Source organism: Callithrix jacchus, chromosome 14 (assembly GCF_049354715.1).
Source record: "Callithrix jacchus isolate 240 chromosome 14, calJac240_pri, whole genome shotgun sequence".
Lineage (NCBI taxonomy): Eukaryota > Metazoa > Chordata > Mammalia > Primates > Cebidae > Callithrix > Callithrix jacchus.
The window spans coordinates 87,234,590-87,256,469 of record NC_133515.1 but is presented as its reverse complement, the minus strand read 5'-3'; the positions used below and the strand labels follow the sequence as shown (position 1 = coordinate 87,256,469).

General features: G+C 43.8%; 1 protein-coding gene and 1 pseudogene across 7 annotated transcripts in view; both read right to left on the bottom strand.

Moving 5' to 3' along the window:
- The window catches only part of RBKS (ribokinase), a 105,020-nt gene that overhangs the window by 12,124 nt on the left and 71,016 nt on the right, over window positions 1-21,880 (bottom strand). Inside the window, exons 8-10 of one of the 7 annotated variants that reach the window (XR_004733697.3) lie at window positions 20,736-20,865; window positions 20,432-20,496; window positions 16,626-16,782 (exon numbers count right to left, since the gene is read on the bottom strand). The exons of 2 other annotated variants lie outside the window; for them this stretch is intronic. Coding sequence is in view for 2 of the 5 variants with exons in the window: in XM_002757912.6 (XP_002757958.3) it covers window positions 16,717-16,782 (66 nt within the window). In the remaining 3 variants the exon portion in view is untranslated. Of the gene's footprint in view, window positions 1-10,723; window positions 12,141-16,625; window positions 16,783-20,431; window positions 20,497-20,735; window positions 20,866-21,880 lie in introns of those variants that run through there. 4 more of the 7 variants (XR_008476430.2, XR_613852.6, XM_008980954.5 and 1 more) reach the window with 4 other exon arrangements.
- LOC144579367 (protein GVQW1-like) lies at window positions 9,877-12,042 on the bottom strand (annotated as a pseudogene).

Below are 21,880 nucleotides of genomic sequence, written 5' to 3'. Positions count from 1 at the left end.
CCAAAGCTACTCAAAACACTTCAACAACCTATGTACTTAACCTAACAATTCCCACAAAAGGTCAGCATTCTATTTCCTGTTTGCCTTGGTACAGGGCGGAGTACAGATTAAATGGTCAAGTCCACATCAAGAAAGAGCTCTTCTTGCAATGAGGTTGATTCATTCACAAAATACAAAAGCAATTTATTTAAAGGATTCTGAGAATAGATAAATTGTTAACAGTCACATTAAATTTGATTAAGAATCCACAAGTCTATACTGACAGAAAATAAATTAATAAACAATGGAGAAAGAAAAATTCTTCCTTACAGTAGAAAGCCAACCAGTAGAAATGTTTAAAAAGTCACTATTCTGCAACTATCATAGTACTGTGATGCACTAACACTGCTGGGTAAAGGTAGGATGAGGGTAGGATATTAACAAGTTACAAATGATCCCCCCACAGGTTATGTATTAATTACAGAGGCAAAAAGAATAACTGTACAGTTGAGAAACCTGGTAGGCACCACCTTAACCAAGTGACCAACAGTAGCATCACCAATAATAAGACAAAGTGACACCATGTGTTCCCCGATGTGGGGCCTGGAGAAGGAAAGGACATAATGTCACTGATGTAGTTTTCCTGACTCAACTGCTTAAGACAGACCTAAACTGACCTACATTCTACAAAACAATGAGTTTGTGCTGTTCAACAAATATCAATATCATGAAAGACAACATCGTTTAAGGACCTGTTTCATATTAAAAGAGGCAACACATAGTCTTAGATTGGATCCTGAACCCAAAATTATTTAAAAAAAACACTATTGGGACATTATTGGACTGTACATGCAAGATTATCTCCATGTGAAACTTCATGAATTGGACAATTATATTGTATTTTTGTTATGTCCTCTTTTTCAGGAGACATATCCTGAAGTGTTAAGAGGTAGAGTCATGTCTGTGACTTACTCTCAAATTGAAAAAAGGATGATATTTATGTATTTTGAGAGAGAGCAATAAAACAAATGTGGTAAAATGCTAATATTGGGGAAATTAAGTGAAGAGTTTATAGGATTACTGCAACTTTTCTGTAAGTTTTACTTTTTAAATAGAAAAATTTTATTAAAGAAGTTTTAAAAATCCCAAGTGTGAGATGAGAAAGAAATCAGTATTAGTAACTCTTTGTGAATTTGTAAATGGGCTAATTTCTGCCCCGGAATGATTTCTCTCTTTTTTTTAAATTAAGTGGACATCTGCTACAAGTTGGGGTAGACTGAAGAGAAGCTCTTTCTCACCTCGTTGAGGCAGTTTTCGTTATAACCATGAACTAGACAATGACACACCCATGAACATCGAGAGTACTGGAAGGAACGCTTTCTAGCTGATAGTGATTGCCAAAAAACTGAGGCCTGGGATGTTAGCGGCAGCCCTGTTGTGATGGTATCCAGCGCCCTATGCCAGGACCACAGCTGGTTTCTTCTGTTTTCAACAAGAACCATGACAGAGGCAATCTCCATGTGTAAAACTCGTATGAGAGGTCAGAAATCGTGTCCATGTCTTTCCCTGCTGACTCCTCAGAGTTTTACAATCCCTTGAAAGTACTGTGCATTCAATTAATGCTTGCTGATGGACCGTCTCTCAGGTGCCCCAGTCTCCACTTTCTCACCAGATGTGAGATGCAGAGGTTCCGTGTTTTTCTTCACAAAGAGGGCTCGTTGGGCTACTGAGCCTTAAACCACAAAGAAGCAGGATCCTGGCTGACACAGGCCTTTGGGTCAAAAACAAGAAGGCTGATCTGAAAAGTCACATTACATCCAACAATGGAAAAACTTTGAAATTTAAACATAAAAGGTTTGGCAAAAAAGGCCTTCTACGCTTTGCAGAGGAGTGGAAGGGTAAGGAAAAGAGTGAACTTTTACTGTTTGCTCTGCATCAAGAGGCAGCAAAGCTGGGTATTTATATGCACACACACAACACTGACCTCATTTCATCTTCACACTGACCCTCTACTGAAACTTGAGGGAGCTGTCTCAGAAACATCCAGTAATTTGTCCAGAGTCATGGAGCTGGTAAATGGCAGAGCTGCCCTTTGCACCCAGAACCAGTGATTCCTGCTCTCATCACATTACACCACCCGGTGAAGGTTTGGGGCAAGCAGGCAAGAAGGGAGGGAAAAAGGAAAGAAATCCAGCTGAAAAGAATCTCCCTCCCTTTTGACATCCTGTACTCTCTTTGTACTTCTCTTAGGACTCTGAATTCACTGTGCTGAACATTTTATGTACAATCCTACTCTCGGAAACAATTTGAAAACTCATTAGGGCAGGGACCACTGCTCTGTCCCCTCTTTCTCCTACTGCCTTGTCCCTTGCTTTGAGTTGACCTGACTTATTGGTCCTGGCTCTATCATGTTATTCTCTTCCCATGATCTCTTCTAAGGTGACCAGATGGCCCTTGCTGAACTACATGTGACTTTCTTTTGTGTTAGTGAAAATGAAGGTTAGGTTGTCATGGCCCAGAGTTACTTGATATTCTCATTGTTGAATCTATTTATACCACAAAGCTTTCAAGTGCCAATAAATTACTTGGCTGTTGATTCACATCTTCAGTATAACTATTTTTATACACTGGTATGATTTTTTTTTAAATGGAAAGTGCTTTAAAAGTAGAAGCTGTATTGTATCACTGTGATTTTCCTGTAAGTCAATTACTTTCCAATCAATCATTCTTGGAATAATGAAATAGTTCTCATTGATACAACATGATGGTTTTAACCTTTTACTGAAAATTATTTTTGTGACAAAAGGGGTGATGGCATAATTCATCTTCCTTCAATATAATACCCATGTGGCTACTACCCTTTGCCTTCTCATAGTGATTTCCTCTTAAGGAAGAGCTGCTCTTATGGAATGGGTGTGGCATCTGAAACCTCTGCCTTCCTGAGGGGGCTTGGCATTCCTGGGTTCTGAGTTCTGGTGGTGCCCATGGAGGAAGCTGGAGAATCAGGGAAGTGTAAGGACAGCAAAACACGCCCCATGGAGTACCTGAGCCTTCTAGTTGGGGTAGGAGGGTTGGCGGGGAAGGGAGGGTTGAGGACCGCAGTGCTGGTGAGAGATGACACTCATGAGCATCTGGGTGGGCAGCCTCTGCTGCTAGGGCCTGAGGCAATGTTGCCATGGGGTGGCTATTTTCTCATTTCCCTTCCCCTCTGTTTCAGACAATCCTGTCTGTCCACAGTTGCCCCACTCCCCTTTCCCTTCCCCTGTCCCTTGTCTGCTTGGCCCCTTGACTCTTGGCCATGGGTCTGCTCCTTCACTGAAAGTAGCCTACTCATGTCCCTGCTTCTCAAGGCTCTGCTCTCTAATAAATGCTGTGGAGCTGGCATAAATGCGTGACGTCCCCAGCAGAGCACGCCTACGTATTAAGCTGAGTCCACTGGTCTCTGGTGGCTTTTGTTTTGAGGCTCTGCTTGGAGTCAGGCTCTCTGCGGAGTGTTTTGCATGTTATGGCCTTTATTTTCATTAGAACCCGGGGGAGGTAGGCTTATTTGGGCTGTGCTGTATGGTTAGGCAAAGTGACATTGCGCAAGTGTGCCTAGCTGAGGGCTGAGAGTGGGCTGCGGGCCATGGCCAGCTCACCAAGCTGTGTGCCTATCCAGAGGGGCACCTTCTTCTATAATAATTTACACAGAGTGTCATAGAGGTCAGCAGCCACCCTGGGCCATCCTTATTTTATGCTGAGGAAACTGCGATTCAAGAAGGTTAAATCAGTTGCCCCGTGTAAAGGAAAGGTGGTAAATGGCAGTTGAGATTTGTACCAAGGTCATCTGTGCAGGAATCCAGCAGCAGAGCAGATGGAGAAGCTATTTTGGGGGAAAGAGACTGCCCACATTTTCCCATTTCCCCATGGGAAGGCTGATGTTTTCTGCAGTGATGAAGAATGACAGGGATGGAGGGAAGGCTGTGAAGCTCTACTGACGCTCCACTGCATGAGGGGCCCATTTTCCTCCGTGTGCCTGGGGCTGGAGCAGAGAACATGAACTAGTGTGGTCCTGGGCAGGCGTGGGGGACGAGCAGGGGTACAAAGGAATCAAAGGTTTCGTGAAAGAATATTTCAGATGAACAACCAGAGAGTCTGACCTGGATAAGGAAAGAAGAGAGGTCTGGAGAGGGTCACTGGGCAAAGAGAAAGCGCAGGGAACTAAGGAAAGTGAGAACAGCACAGAAGCGGCAAAAGCCAGAGGTTGCTCAGAGAGGATGTAAGGTTTCTACCGCAGAACTGAAGTGGTTCCAAGGAGGTAATAGCAATGTTCTGGAGGCTGTCATGGGAGTGCGAGCCTGCAGTGGAGTGGAGGTGAAGAGTCACCGGAGTTGAGGGCGTCTAGGATCTATGAGACTTGGTAACGGTTCATCCTTACAGCACTGAAGCCATCCCACATCATGATAGCACCAGGGCAGAGAGAAAAGTCGTTGTGGAGATGCCAAAGTCCTAAATAGACAAGGATCAGGACAGGAAGCTGGGTGTACGCAGCTATAGTGTTTCAGCTGCTATGAATATAATGGGTCCTAAATCATTATCTTTAGCTCAGACTCTCCTCTGTCTTTGGATCTGTGTATCTAACTACCTATGAGCCTGCTCAACCTGGCTCATGTCTCTTGCAGGCAACTCAGCATGGCTGGAATGAACCCAAAACTCTGCCTTAACATGGGCCTCTTATTATGTCTTCAGCTTGTGGCACCTCCACACTGAAAACTGGGGGGTCTCCTGGGTATCTCCTTCCCATATACTTAATCAGTCACCAGTGGCTGGGTTTAAATCCTAAATATTTCTCAAATCTGCCCTCTCATCTCCACCTGTACCCCCACTGCCCCGCTCATGTTCACATCACCTCGGAGGGCCACATTAACTTCCTAGCCCATCTCCCTGCCTCCGGTCTGGACCCTTTTAGCCCATCCTCTACACTATTGCAAATCTGTCCACGTGGCCTCCATGCCGTCAACTTCTTAACATGGCACACAAGGTTCCCTAAACCACTTTTCCAGTTTCATCTCTTACTTCCTCCTATTCACTTAAGGAACCGACTTCTTCCTACTCACTTATGGGTCTCAGTACATGGGGACAACTCGGCTTGGACTTTTCCCTAGACTAACTTCTACACTCATTTTGAAGACTCAGCTTGGGTATTAACTTGGTCATCACATATTTGTTGCCTGGCACTATGTTCAAAGCACCATGCTGTCCCCGAAACTACCTGTCTCAGTCAGGTCCTCCTGGCTGCCCCCTGCCCTCCCCTTGAGGGTAGGATGACTGTCTTCATCACCTCCATGTCTTGAGACCTATTGCAAGGCCTGGACTGTAGCTGAGGGAGGCGGTGACTGAACCAAGAACTGTCAGGAGGATGGGTACTGAGCAGTGAGGTAAGGAGCACACACTGTCCCAGGAACGCCCTGTAGGAGGACGACAATGGAACAGACTCGTGAAAGTCCTAGTTTGCCAAATTCCAGTTGATAGAAAAGGGGACAAGTTGGAGGAAATGATGGGCAAGAAGTGTAGCTGGGAAAAAGCCCCAAGTGATGAAAATCCCCAAGGTAAGAACTTGTCAGGCAGCTCTAACAGATCCCAGACAATCTCGCAAGAATGACGTCACCACCATCACCGAGCTTCACTTGTTAGGAATCCGTACCCACGCTGAATGAGTCACTACCCAAACTGCCGAGGGACCCTAACAGTTACAGCCCTTGCATTCCTCCTCAATGTCTTCATGCATTCCATCTCACAAGTGATGCCACTTTCTTCTCTTTTCAAAACCTCTCCCTACACAAAGCTATTCAGAGCCTACACTGTGGACATGAATTCCTCAGCCATGCTTGTGGTTTTAGAAGCCAGGAAAAAGCAAATGTGATGAAACATGACTAAATTATAAGTCAATGCAATATTTCTTAAAAAAGAATATTATCAGGGGTTCAGGAAAGGGAGAGAGGGCAAATGTAAACCAGCAGGGTCCCTGCTACCTCCCACCACCATACTGGGGCCACCAGATTCCACCGACAGGGTCAGCCTTGCTGGCTACACTGGGTTTAGGTCAGAATTTCTTCAAGGGAAAGTGTTTCAAGGAGGCTGCGCCAGCTGCTGAGATGGCTCACACTTAGGCTAGCCTGGAGGCCAGGCTTGCTCTGTGCTTGCTTCCAAGTTCTAAAAATGGGGTTTTTGCCTTATTCGTCTCTGCAGGAGGCTGAGGCGTGAGCATCCAGCTGACTGGGCCTGGGAATGTATAAGTCATTCTTTCTCCTCCAAGGGTTAATCATTGACAGGCAGGAGACACAGGTGTCAAATCAACCTGGTTTTAAGTCCTGCCTCTGTCCCTTTTTGTAGCTGTGTCATCTTTTTTGTTTGTTTTTTGAGACAGGCTCTCGCTCTGTTACCCAGGTTGGGGTACAGTGGCGTGGTCAGGGCTCACTGCCACCTCAACCTCCTGGGCCCAAGCGATCTTCCCATTTCAGCCTCCTCAGTAGCTGAGACTACAGGCACAGGCCACCACTCCTGGCCGGCTCTGTCATCTTTTAAGAATGGTAAATTCATTGCCTTTTCACTGGTAACGAAGCTCTTGTGTCATTTTTATTTCTATTCATACAACCGGATAAAGTGTTTTTTTTTTTCTTTATACTGGGACAACGCAGTAAATGGTTTGGAGTCAGACAGACCTGGGTTTAAGTCCTGATTTCACCACTTACTAGCTGTGTGACCTCTGGCAAGTTACTCAGCTTTTCTGTGGGTTTATTTATCTGTACAATGGGAACTTACCTCATAGGGCTACTGTGAAGACAGAATTAGGTAATGTATGTGAAAAGGCTTAGCACAGTGCTTGGCACAGAGCAGGTGTTCAAACAAAGGTGAGGCAGACAAAGATGGTATTATCTTGGTGGCCCCTTACGTTGCTCAAGTTTTTGGCAGTGAAAGCCCATAACCTAGGTCAGAGGAGGACAGACAAGGCTTCTGTGAAACAAAGAAGGTTGCCATCCTAGGGCACAATCCATAGGATTGTGAGGCAAGAGGTTTATGCTGTGACTGGCATTATGTTTCCAGCACAGGGCAGAAGGATAAGGGTGGCCAGGAATGCACTTGGAGCCAGGAAGAGGTGAAGGCCAGTGTCCTGTGGCCCTTGTTTATGAGGGATGCCAGGCTCTAGAGAGTTCCAGCCATGGTTACCACTGTGTGCTGGAGTCTCTGAAATCCATTCCCCTCTGGAGAAGGGGGAGATGCAATATGAGACCTTTAGAGAGGTTGTAAGGAGGAGATGAAAGCAATGTATAGAAGTATAAAGGTGCTGTTGTCAGTGCAACACTAGGAGAGCCTGGTAAATTTCATGCTTTCCTTTGTGGAGGAGTTGTAGAGGAGAACACTGAGAGAGGCTTCTGGGCAGAGGCCTAGAGCTGGGGCAGGTGAGGCTGCAGGACAGGATGGGAACAGGGTTACTGCTGGCAGGAACAGCCTGTACATACTCAGCAATGCCAAGTTGATGGGGCATTCCATTGTCTACCACAGCTAGCCGGCCACTGGGCAGAGGGCTGCTGCCCATGGAGAGGAGATGGAGCAGAGGCTGGAGGACGGGGCAGGCAGGCTGAACAGATGATTCAGGAACAATGTGATTTTAGAGGATGTTCCTCTAGCAATGCAGTGCTGGAATCTGAGGTCAGGGCCTATCCTGATTAATGATGGATATAGGGTCACCTGATCCACCTACTCCATGTGACCAACCTCACCACTCACTCAGAGTGAACAGAAGGGCCCTGCCTATAGCCTTCATTTCATCCAGGGCATGCATTCACAACTGAGGCTATATCTCCCTCATAGGAGTCAAAACCCATTCTTGGTGGGGGTGCATGGAAAAAGAATCTTAGATATTACATAAATGCTCTCCAAAGGGCCACAGTACACTCCCCCCCACATGCAGATGGTGCCAACTCCAACTTATGACAGTTCGATTTATAAGTTTTCAAGTTTATGACAGTGTGAAAGTGATACGCATTCAGTACAAACTGTAATACAATGTTTGGTAGGTGTGTTAAGCAGTTCTTGCATTGCTATAAAGAAATACCTGCTGGCTAATTTATAAAGAAAAGAGTTTTAACTGGCTCATGTTCTGCAGCTATACAAGCATGGTGCCAGCATCTACTTGGTTTCTGAGGAGGCCTCAGGGAGCTTTCACTCATGGTGGAGGGCAAAGCAGGAGCAGGCATGGTACATAGGGAGAACGGCAGCAAGAGAGAGTGATGGGGAAGATGCCACACACTTTTGTTTTTGACACAGGGCCTCACTCTGTCACTCACGGCTCAGTGCAGCCTCAACCTCCTGAGCACAAGCCAGCCTTCTGCCTCAGTTTCCTGAGTAGCTGGGACTACAGGTATGTGCCATCTTACCCAGCTAATTTTTGTATTTTTTTTAGAGACAGTTTTGCTAGGTTGCCCATACTGGTCTTAACTGCTAAACTCAGGTGATCCACCTGCCTTGGCCTCCCAAAGTGCTGGGATTACAGGCATGAACCACTGTGCCTGTCGCCACACTTTTAAACAACCAGATCTCAAGAGAACTTACTGTTGCAAGGACAGTGGCAAGGGGACTGTGCTAAACCATTTATGAGAAATCCTTCCCCATGATCCAGTCACCTCCCACCAGGCCCCACCTCCAGAGATTTAATGGGGACAACATCCCAACTATAGCAGTAGGTTAGCTGTATTAAATGCATTTTCGACTAATGAAATTTTCAATTTATGGTTGGTTTATCAGAATGTAATCCCACTGTAGGTCAACGTGTGTGTGTGTACGTGGTATAGCTGTGGTATTAAAATTTCATGGGGGAAAGAGGGAGGGTGATTAGGGAAAAAAGTCTCAGTTTCCTTGCCGTAGGGTGATGATAAAAAACAGTCTGAGAAACAATGAAGCAGGGCCTCTTGTCCCAAAGAACTACCTACCAGTGGCCCAGTCAAGGTCTTCTAGTGAGTTAAGAAGCCCTAGGCAGCAACTCTAAGTTCGATACATGCTAACTCTGTCAGCCAGTTCCTCTCCCATTTACCTCCATCTACAGTCTCCATGGCCACCAATGAGTCCTGGGGAAGCTCAACCCCTGGAGCAAGGATTTTAACAAGAAGATGAGAACCAGCTTGGCATGGCCTATCTTTCCCAAAGTGGGAAAGTGCAAAGGTACTCCCCTATGCAGACAGGACTGAGTGGTCTGTTTGTGAACATACCATTGGACACAATGCTACTTACACAAGAGCCCAGTTCCACAGCTCAAATCTGAATTTTTCTTTTTCTTTCTTTTCTCTTTAGAATATATTTTTATAGAGACAGGGTTTCTCTTTGTTGCCCAGGCTGGTCTCAAACTCTGGGCCTCAAGTGATCCTCCTGCCTTGGCCTCCCAAAGTACTGGGATTACAAACACAAGTCACTGTACCTAGCCAAAATCTGAATTTTTCTAACCTCTCTTATCAGTGCATATTTCTGTCATAGGATGAGATCACATCCTTTCCTGAGCCTCTATCTTCCAGCCTTTCCTAACCAGGTCAGTTTATGAGCATCATGAAGGACTATGAGAGTTCAGTTTTCTCTTTTTTTCTTCTTATTTTTTAGACAGAGTCTCGTTCTGTTGCCCAGGCTGGAGTGCAGTGGCGTGATCACAGCTCACTGCAACCTCTGCCTCCCGGGTTCAAGTGATTCTCCTGCCTCAGCCTCCCAAGTAGCTGGGACTACAGGCGTGTGCCACCACACCTGGCTATGTTTTTATATATTTTTTTAGTAGAGATGGGGTTTCACCGGGTTAGCCAGGATAGTCTCGATCCTCCATGATCTGCTCACTTTGGCCTCCCAAAGTGCTGGGATTACAGGCATGAGCCACTGCACCCAGCCAAGAGTTCGGTTTTCTAATCATTATTGTGTAAGTGCTCATTTTTTTCCTAAAGCAATCTGTAGGGATCATGACAAACCATTATGCTGCAAATGTCTGTGACTTTGTCTTCTACTACCAGCCACCTTGATTTTTGACATTTAAATTTCAATTATTAGCTGGGCATGGTGGCTCATGCCTGTAATCCCAGCACTTTGGGAGGCTGCAGTGGGAGGATCAGTTGAGGCCAAGAGTTTAAAACCAGCCTGGGCAACATGGTGAGACCCCATCTCTACAAAAAATACAAAAGTTAGCTGGGTGTGGTGGCATGCACTTATAGTCCTGCCTACTTTCGAGGCGGAGGTGGGATGATTGATTGACTCAGGAGGTGGAAGTTGCAGTGAGACAAGATTGTGCCCCTGCTGGATTGTGCCACTCCATCTTGGGTGACAGAGCAAGATTCTGTCTCAAAAAAAAAAAAAAATTCAGTTATTAGTTTGAGATGATCCATTTTTTAATTGCTCTGCAATTAGAAGACAGAGCAGGGGCCAGATGCGGTGACTCATGCCTGCAACCCCAGAACTTTGGGAAGCCAAGGTGGGCGGATCACTTGAGGTCAGAAGTTCAAGACCAGCCTGACTGACATGGCAAAACCCATCTCCACAAAAAAAAAAAAAAGTACAAAAATTAGCTCGGTGTGGTGGCGTGCACCTGTAATCCCAGCTACTCAGGAGGCTGAGGCAGGAGAATCACTTGAACCTGGGAAGCGGAGGTTGCAGTAAGCTGAGATTGCCCCACTGCACTCCAGCCTGGGTGATGGAGCGAGACTCTAAAAAAAAAAAGCAAGTATTTTCTGGCTTAGTCTTTTTCAAATGATAGCTTTTATTGAATCAAGTCTGAAACTGCATGCAGCAAAATTTTGATATTATTTTTGCTTCCATCTTTTACGTAGGTACAATTTTTTTTCTTGGCTCTACAATTCATTAGCTACTGGATTAAAAAAACCAGCTTTGAGATATGATTAATATACATATAATACACCCATTTAAAGTGTACAATTCAATGTTCTTTAGTATAGTTACAGGGTCCAGCAACCATCACCACAATCTAATTTTAGAAATTTTCATTCCCAGAGAGAAACTTCATACTTATTAACAGCCACTCCCCATTCCTCCCACCACCCCAGACCTAGGAATGACTTATCTACTTTGTCTCTAGAGATCCTTAAGTGGGGACACATTTTTGACCAAAATCACTGCATATTCTAATTCTATAGTTAACCAATAGCTTATTGTTCCATAATTATCCAATAATGTAACCATGATTAACCAATTATTAATATAATCACACCTAATCTTGATTTTAGCTGGCATTTTGTGTGAAGAGTGAAGCTGGTGTTGGCCAGGTAGTGGCAAATTTCCATGTTACTGAAACTTCATTCCCAGTAAGCACTGAGGCAACAGGTTTAGCTTCTTTCCTGCCCAGAAGTGTTCACTGAAGACTTTGTAAAGTTTTCAAATTAAATTATAAATATACCAGGAGCTTGCTGTTTAAGAATTCCTGGCTAGTTACAGTGGCTCAAGCCTGTAATCCCAGCACTTTGGGAGGCCGAGGCAGGCAGATTGCTTGAGCTCAGGAGTTTGAAACCAGCCTGAGCAAGATGGCGAAACCTTGTCTCTACAAAGAAATGTGAAACTTAGTGAGGTGTGGTGGTGCACGCGAGTGGTCCCAGGTACTCTGGAGGCTGAGGTAGGAGGATTATTGGAGCCCAGAAAGTTGAGGATGCAGTGAGCTGTATATTCTAGCCTGGGTGAGTGTGAGATCTTGTCTTAAAAAAAAAAAAAAAAAAGAATTCCTATGATGAAGTTGTTTGTAAAGGCTAATCTCCAAGGTAAAAATCCATCCACATTCTTTTCAAACACAGATACATTCAAGGGTGTCTAATCTTTTGGCTTCCCTGGGCCACACTGGAATAATTTTCTTGGGCCACACATAAAATACACTAACACTAACAGTAGCTGCTAAGGTTAAAAAAAACACACAAAAATTCTCATAATGTTTTAAGAAAGTTTACAAATTCTTGTTGGGCTGCACTCAAAGCTGTCCTGGGTTGCAGGCAGCCCCTGGGCTGTGGGTTGGACAAACTTGCATTAACTGCTTCGGTTTGTAAATCTTGTTTCCATAGATGTGATTTTCTGGAGGGCTTTTCTTTTCAGTGTCTCTGCAGTGATTATTGTGTGACAATGAGCACTGAGCTTCCTCTTTGAAGGTCCAGACAACCCTGCACAGGGATAAAATGATGGTTTTAGGACAGACCCTTGCACCGCTGTTGTGTGCCATGTTCCAGGCATGCGAGCTTCAGTATCCACACAACATAGTTGGCCCTGAAGGCTCATTTCTGAGCTTTCCCGAGTCCTTGTAGAGAACCGCAAGTTTGAAAAGTGATATATTTTTCTTTTTATTTTTTTTGAGACTGAGTCTCACTCTGTCGCCCAGGCTGGACTGCAGTGGTGTGATCTCAGCTCACTGCAACCTCTGCTTTTTGGGTTCAAGTGATTCTCCTGCCTCAGCCTCCCAAGTAGCTGGGATTACAAGCGTGCGCCACCATGCCTGGCTTATTTTTGTATTTTTAATAGAGATGGGGTTTCACCATATAGGCCAGGCTAGTCTCAAACTCCTGACCTCAAGTAATCTGCCCACATCAGCCTCATAAAGTGCTGGGATTACAGGCATGAGCCACCACATCCCGCCAAAAATGGACATATTTTTCTCTTTCTTGAGACAGGGTTTTACTCTGTTGCCCAGGCTGGAGTGCAATGGCACAATCTCAGCTCACTGTAGGCTCAGCCTCCTGGGCTCAAGTGATCCTTCTACCTCAGCCTCCCATGTAGCTGGGACTACAGGCAGGTGGCTAATCTTTTTGGTACTTTTTTTGTAGAGTCAGGATTTCGCCATGTTGCCCAGGCTGGTCTCAAACTTCTGGGCTCAAGCGATTCGTCTGCCTTGCCTCCCAAAGGGCTGGGACTAACAGCATGAGCCACCAGGCCCAACCTGAAAATGGATATATTAGTGTTTTTCTAGCCTTTCATAGCTACTAATCAGGCAATGGTTTTCCTCTCTTAACACCAGATGAATTGGTGGGCTGAAATGGCAGAATCTGAGACACACCCATAAAGCCATTTTATAGACAAAAAAGTATATCTGGCCAGGGAAATGATAAATATAAGCCTTTGCCCCACTCATTTACCTGACATAATGCTTAGGCTACCAGAATTCTGCCTGCAAAGTGACATGATTTTCACTTTTCCATAGCACTTTTTACAGGGCATGTTTGCAGATGTGACTAAATTTGAATTTCATTACAATCCTGTGAGGGAGGTAGGGGGGGTCTTTGATTTTTTTCAGATGAGAAACCAAGTGTAAGAACTTGCTCAGGGTCAAATGGCTAGGTGACAGAACTGGAACACCTAGGTGGAAGCCCAGTCCCCATTAAAGCAGTCCTCTGGGGAGGGCATAAATGTATTCTAACTTTGCTCAAAAATATTTTGAAACTTCTCTTTCAGTACCTTCAAAATCTGTAGTCGATCTTTGAATATCCTCAATGGAGGTATATTTTATCTAGTCGGTGGTTCTTAAACTTGAGCATGCACTGCAATCGCCTGGAGGGCTTGTTAAAACACAACTGCTGGGCTCCAATCCCCAAAGTTTCCGATCCATTTAATCTGAGGGGGGCTTGGAATTTGTATTTCTAATGACTTCCCAGGTGATTCTGACACTGCTGGCTTCCGGGTCATATTTTGAGAACAATTATCCTAAGGAATTTGTTTCTGCAAAAAGTGAATCGTTTAAAGCCAAGTCTAATGATTAAGGTGAGGGGTCAGGCTAGAGAACTCCACCATTGGCCAAAATCAATGGGCAACTGTAAAGAACAAAATCAGTTCTGGCAGAAATTCATAAAAAGAGCTCCAAAAAGATTCTGAAAACGGCATGTGGTCTGAATGTGAAGCTTCCCAATGTGACCACTTTAAAAGGAAGAACACTCCTGGATGTGTGCTGAAGAATTCTCACAAGTGCATGGGAACATCTTGCACAAAATTACATTGTAAGATGTTCACTATCAACCTTTTATTCTCCAGCTTAGGAAAAAAGAAACCATGGAGGTAACAACCACATTAGTACTGTAATAAGGGGGATTAATAGTTATCTACAACTCATTACACTGGCGTGGCAGGTCTTTTTTTTTCTTTTTTTGAGACAGGGTCTCACTCTGTCACCTAGGCTGGAGTGCAGTGGAGCAATCACAGCTCACTGCAGCCTTGACCTCCCTGGACTCAAACGATCCTCCCAACTCAGCCTCCTGAGTAGCTGGGACTACAGGCACTTGCTACCATGCCTGGCTATTAAAAAAAATTTTTTTCTGTAGAGATGGGGCCTGTCTATGTTGCCCAGGCTGGTCTCCAGCAACTCCTGGGCTCAAGCAATCCTTTTGTCTTGGCCTCCCAAAGAACTGGAATTGCAGGAGTGAGGCACTGTGCCCGGCCACCAGAGGTCCTTTCTATGCTGCAAAGGTGTAGAAGATGAGGGGGGAAACTCCAACTCTTTCTACCCTGACTTTTTGGTTGTGATTGGAATGGAAAAACTGAAAAGATGTAATTTTGGATGCCAGAAATAAGTATGGAGTGTTTTATGGGGGGATCCCAGCAGAAAAGAAAAAAAATGAACTACATTAGGTACATAAGCTGGGAGCAAGTCAATCCTTCATGTCACAGCAGGGAAAAAAGAGGTGGAGGACTGCCTAAATATTGGTTCTATTTTAATTCCAATTCTACATTACATTAAACTCTCCTTGTACTCCTCTCTAATTTACAGCAAATGCTGACACAAATTGGTATGCCCGTTCTTCTTTGACATCAGTGTTTCTCTTGAATTATGTATTTCTATCTGGAATGAGGTTTATGAGGCTAAAGCCTTCTTTCATTAAGATAGGTGAGAACAGAGAAGGATCAATAAGGGGTTGAATGCAAAATCAAAGTAAGGTGGGGGCTAAGATATGCTCAGGGCAGCACTTCACTGCCCAAAGCGACTGAAGTGATATTACAAATGACACTGATCTTTCGATTTTCAATACACTGATTACATTTCAACTACTACAGAACAAGAAAAACTCTATTAACCTTCATCCTAGAACTGCCATATTCTTCTTTTATTGGTACCCTACAAGTATTTAGTAACCATTTGTAACAATGAGTACAGATGATTGTAACTGCATTACTTGGATTCTATCTAAAATTGAGTCAAAGACAAAAGAAATCCCCTGCCTGACAGTGTCTTGGCCATCTCGGCCTTCACACAAGTTGAGGTGCTTGGCTGTGGTGTTCAACCTACCTCATTTGGTGCCATGGACAGATCTGGCCATGGTGACAAATGGCTCCTGATCCAAGTCAGCGATCAGTTCATATTGACAGAGGGCACTGGCTGGCTCCATCTGGGGCCTGACCATGTCTCAGGGTCCATTCTCAACTTTGTTAGTTTGTGATGGGCTCTGGGCTGGCTACTCAGACTAGGACTGAAGTGGGGCATTTTGATGAAGTTGTTTTAAGATAAAATTTGCATCAAAATTACCATGTAAAAAATGTAGATATAGGCTCTCGTATTACCAAATAATATACAGAACAGACATGCCTGATCCTTTCCCTTTTCTATACCTCATTCCACCCTCAGACCAAGCCTGAGCCTCACCCTATAGGCAATCTTCAGCAATCTCTGAAAACTCCTCCATTTTTAATCTTTATCTATCACCCACTTCACCCCAGGAATGGGAACTGGAGATAAGATGAAGCTCTTTGTTTTTTCACATTTCTTGGTAATTTAAAAAAGAACATTTTTATGTTTTGCTGATAATAATATAAAAATTGTTCCTGAGTCAATACAGCTACATTAATATAGCTCAACCATCATGTTCTTTGGCTGAAAACTGGCTGTGCCCAGCAGCCATATCGTGATGTAGCTTACCCACTGGCATACCCCTTACTTGGCCAGGGGTTGGCCAGCCTGAGGAACATGCGAAGGACACTGTCACCCTGAGAGTGGGTTCAGGCCAGGAGCCCAGTGGGCTGCTCTAGCCTTTCTTCAAGTTCAGGGGCAGGTGCCGCTCCCAGACGGGGCCCTCACCGCTCTGCTGGCTGATGAGCTGCTGAGAAGAATGGCCTGTGGAGGCTGAAAACTTGCTGAAAACCCCATTCTGCCCAAAATGTCTGCGGTGGATTAATTTATTCTATAATTTAAAGAATTCCACATTAACGAAAGAGAAATGGAATCCTGAGTCCAAGCTAAAAATGGAATTAAAAAGGGCCCATTCTTCAGGCAGTATTAATGAAAGCTTTGTATATATATTGGTGAATAAATGGCAATTAAAACTAAAATGTCTGTTAGTGATTCACGAGTTCTAAAGATTGCCCTTGCCTTTTGTGGTCAGCAATCCCTTTTCTTTGTGACTCTACTATTCCAGACAGAAAACAGTTAATCCAATAGGACTTAGTATCTTACAAAAGATTCACTAAAATATTTTCTGCCAAATGTTCATCTTCTAACAGCTGCTTTTTCATTTCAGTGAGAGGTACTTGAAATTAAACCGTTGTTCTCCATGAAAAATGCATGCTAAATAATATACAGCTACCAGATTATTAAACAGCAAAGGCATTTGATAATATTAGCACCAACCACAGGTTCCACTTCTGCTGATGCACAAAATTTTGAGTCATTAGTCATTGCACAATATTGTATTTATATTCGTTTTTGCTTGAGCTGTTAGGCCACAAAATCAGTAGGCAGTTGCCGTTATAAAAGGATTCTCTTGGTTATTTATAATGTTTCTGGTTCTTCACACTTGCTGCTTCACTCTTGGGTCTTGAGCCAGGTCTACACTGTGAAAATGAAGGAAGGAACTGAGCAATTGTTCTGTGAATCTAACTGCACTGAAAGCTGGTGTGGATGATTCACAACAAACTGTGTATGTCTTGGCTGCTGTACCTGGTGTATTTGTCTACACAACCCAAATTCCTCATACACTGGCTGATTTGTCACTTTATCAGGGAAGGATACATAGTTCCATGAAGGCTGTGTTTCTACCAGGAATGAGCTAGTGTCTAAGGCACAGGTGGTAGGGCAAGATATCTGAACGAGCGTTATGTTGCCAAAGAGTTACCTTCAAATGTCAGTTACTTTAAATGAAGAATGGATTTCTGCTCCAAATGCTTGCCTGTTACACAGATCAGTGATTCCCTAGATGGCAGGAATGCCAGACTGAACGGCATTTAGGGATCACCTGAGATTTTAATTTTATTTTTTGTTAGTTATATAGGCGTCTTTCCATGCTATCTGCAGAGAATCACTGACGGCATGAACGCTTTCTAGTGGGAGTAGGTTTTAGCCTTTACATGAGTCAGAGTAAAAAAAAAAATGCTGAAAACCACTCAGATTGACAGAATGATCTGTTCGTTTCAACTATGAAATAACCATCTTCATTATCTCCCCCCGCCCCACTGTTTTTAAGGAAATGAACTATCTTTATGTTATCTGAATTCCCATGAGCTCCCAAACCCACTTCTCAGTGTCCCCATTTCCACTTCCCTAGTCTAGGCTGCCACCATTTCTCACCTAGTCTCTGGACTGTTCTCCCTGACTCCAGTCTTGTAAACTCCAATTTATTCTTCACACAGCAGCTGCATTAATCTTTTTATAAAGTATAAATCTGAAAAGTATATAAAAAGTATATATACTTTTTATAAAGTATAATGTATCCCCTACTTAAATTATTCAATGGCTCCCCATTTCCCTCAGAAGTGTGAATTCCTAGAAGTGGCAAAGGAAACCCTTTACAACCCAACCCTGCCACCTCTCCACCTCATACTTTCCCACTCTCACTTGTACTCAGCTCTTTCCAAATAGAACTATTTGAAACAGCAAAAATATGCCATGCTCCCTCTAGCTGTTTGACTAGAGAAAGAAAATAATATAATATTTTCAGTTTTTAGAGCATCTCTTAGGAGAAATGTACTTCACCTAACCTCTGGATCTCTTTGGTCTCCAAATCCATAGCTTTTTCAGGGGTTGTACCATAGTATAGAACACTTCTATATTTGTTCTTAAAGGAATTGAAATAGGAAGGGGAAAGCAAGAATGAATTGCTTTATAGCTGCTTTAAACTCTGTCCCACTGCAGTACATTCTGCTCACACACACACGTATACATAAACACATGGCATTCATGCAATTCATAGTTTATTCACAGTACATGCCATCAGCATAGATATGCAAAGTATACCTACCATTAGCCTATCACACACACATGCGCATACTTTTATATAAAGGGCAGAGTTCAGCAAGCTATGAACCACACATCTCTTTTTCTACTTCCTTGTCCAGCTCCATCAGCAGCAATGGGCACTGAGGGCAGTGGGCATGGAGCCCACTGCCATGGGCTCTATAGTTTGGCTCTAGGCATTTTTTTTTTTTTTTTTTTTTTTTTTGAGACAGGGTCTCACTCTGTTGCCCAGGCTGGAGTACAATGTCACTATCTCAGTTCACTGCAGCCTTGGTCTCCCAGGCTCAAGCGATCCTCTTACCTCAGCCTCCCAAGTAGTGGGGACTACAGGCATGCGCTACCTTGCTGGCTTTTTTTGTCAAGATGGGGTTTCACCATGTTGCCCAGACTGGTCTTGCACTCCTGAGCTCAATCTGCCTACCTCTGTCTCCCAAAGTGCTGGGATTACAGGTGTGCACTATCATACCTGGCTCTAGGTAGTTTTTTTCACCTCCTCATAATTTCAAGTCTACCCTAGAAAAATTGTCACTCAATGGAAACCACTTAGAAACTATCTATTGTGATGTCCTAACAGGTTTGCTCCTGAGAACACTGTTACAGCATCATAGGAAGATGGGTGAGGAGTAGACCACAGGCTCACTGCCATGTCATCACACCAATGTCTTAGGAGCTTAAGGAGGGTGGAGAGGTGGGGCTTAGATGTAGGAAGCTAAGAGCAAGCAAAATCCTAATGTAGATGGATAAGCAAGCTCCCATAACCTTATACAATCCCCTCTTACTGGGCAGAGGGACTATTTCATGTCTAGGCCCTTAGAATATTCTAAATCTAGATTTATATCTTTTTCTCTTGACTTTTTCCAAGGCTGAAACAATGGTTCCTTTTCTGTACTCTACATCTACTTCCATGCCCCTCTTCTCTGCCACCATATTCCTCTTTCAGTCCCTGGCCATATTTAAGTTCTGAACCAGGGCCAGGGGCCCAGATCCCATTAGGGAGCCCCTAAGCTGTCAGGTGATAGGTAAATATACACACATGTCCAGGTCTGACTATAGGACAGTACCTTGGGAAAATGGAAAAAAGCAGCCTTACATTTGGCCCTGGTTCAATTCTTCAAAGTGAGGATGACATTTCTGGTAAGCAGTTACAATTAAATTTCTAGAGCCCCGGGAATTCAACTGATCACATGCAGGATTAAGAAAGATAATTTAAAATATTGAATTCTGCCTGATTAGCTAATAGATGAGATGATCTGTTGATGTGGAAATAATGTAATGGAGCTAATATGGCCCCCTGGGCATGACAGATGTCTTGTGCCTTGTCTATCCAACTCTTCTGCAATTACCTTGGCCTCTGTCCTTTCTTTATAGTCAGTGAACTTCTTTTTGTCTTCCTTCATTTTTTCTAGCCACCAGAGTCGGCAGAGTTTTACTGATATCATTTCTAAGGTTCAGAGGGCTGTTTCGGAACCTCATTTGGGTTTTCTTTATTCTATGATGCTGATTTCAGAGATGTCATGCATTCTCTGTAACTTAGTTTCTTTGGCCTGGCCTTTGTATGACTGTAGGTAAAACAATCTAGGAATATGTTTTAAAATGGAAAACTGGTTAATTATTCTGTTTTCAAATCATTTATAGGGAGAATTATAGCTAAGATTTGTTGTTTCCCTGGGCATCTTAAATGTAGAACTTAAGGAATGTAAGAAATCCAGTTGACACCCTAGTCCCCTGAGAAGACTAAGGCTCATGGAGAGTAGGTGACTCTTAACACTCAAACTAGTTACTTTCCCAGAAGGAAGTAGAACTCTTTCAGTATTTTCAGAGGGCCTGTTTTTATATACCAAGCATTGTATTAAGCATTGGGGTTGCCCAAAGAGAACTCTCTGAGATAGACCTTAAGGATGGGCAGGAGTTTGCCTCAACTAAAAAGCTAGTTTGTGAATGTTAAAAAAAAATCACATTTGCACTAGCCTTTATAGTTTAGCAGTTTAGTTTATAGTTTAGCTCCTATTTAAAGAAATTTAATGAAAAAATGATTTGGTTATAGTCTCTAAGAGTGGTACACCTCTCCTCCAGGTTTGATCATGCAATGAAGAGAATGAATGAACATGAGTTGTTCCAGAACCTTTGCTGTCTGGTATGGGCATGATCCTGCAACATCACTGTCCATGCGTATTAGTCCATTTTCATACTGCTATAAAGAAATACCCAAGACTGGGTAATTTATAAAGAAAGGAGGTTTAACTGACTCACAGTTCTGCACGGCTGGGGAGGCTTCAGGAAACTTACAATCATAGTGGAAGGGGAAGTACGTACATCTTACATGGTGGCAGGTGAGACAGAGCATGTGAAGAAAAGAAAGAAGAGCCACTTACAAAACCATCAGATCTTGTGAGAACTCACTTGCCATCACAAGAACAGCTTGGGGAAAACTGCCCCGGTCATCCAATCACCTCCCATCAACTCCCTCCCTCAACACCTGGGAATTGCAATTTGAGATGAGATTTGGGTGGGTACACAAAGCCAAATCCTATCATCATGTGGTCCTGCTACTTACCCTGGCAGAAAGAAGCTGGAGTTGCATCATGGTAAGACATGTGTCCTCTTTACTAATGTACAGAGCCAAGAGAATATCCATTCTGCTTAATGGTGGGTGATACAGCTCCTGGTCTATGCTACCTGGTACCCTGAATGATCCATAAAGTAGTTAAGTGAACAATCAGATATACAGAGATATACTAATGAGAGCTAACACATACTAAGTGCTTACAGGTGCCAGGCACTGTTCTTAGGGTATACACAGATTATTTCATTTAAATGAGGCTGCAGTATATTGTACAAAGTAAGCAAGGCCTTTTCAAGATCTGGCAGCTTCTGAAGATCTACAGAAAAGGAGCAATTATAGACGCTTGTATCACGACAAGTGACAAGGAAAGTCAGAGCTGGAATGTCAGATAAGAGAGAGTGAAGGCCAGGCAGACTGTTACCAAATCAAGAGGCAGGTGGTGAGTGCAGTAGAAAGTACGTGAGTGGTAGAGGCAGACAGACAGGCAGGCAGACCGACCAACCTAAAATCAAGAGGCAGGGTGGTGAGTGCAGTAGAAAGTACGTGAGTGGCAGAGGCAGACAGACAGGCAGGCAGACCGACCAACCTAAAATCAAGAGGCAGGGTGGTGAGTGCAGTACAAAGTACGTGAGTGGCAGAGGCAGACAGACAGGCAGGCAGACCGACCAACCTAAAATCAAGAGGCAGGGTGGTGAGTGCAGTAGAAAGTACGTGAGTGGCAGAGGCAGACAGACAGGCAGGCAGACCGACCAACCTAAAATCAATCCTGGCTCTGCCAACTTACCAGCTGTAGGCCCCGGGGCAGGTCATGTAACCTTTGAGAACCATATTTACCTCCTCTCTCAAACAGGCAAAAACCCATCCTGCAGGGTTGTTCTGAGAATGTGAAGTAATGCATAGAGTCTAGCGTGATGCCTGGCACAGAGTGGTGCCCAGTTTTTATTATTATTAGACTAAAGAATTCTCACATCCCCAAAGAATCATTTAACCATAATTATTTTCTTTTCCTATCTCTAAATACAGACACATTAGGAGCTAGGGCTTCAACATAGGAATTTTGGTAGGAATGCAATTCAGTCCATAGCATGGTGTTACATGTTCCTCCATCCCTCACAAGACATTCCATTCAGGACTGT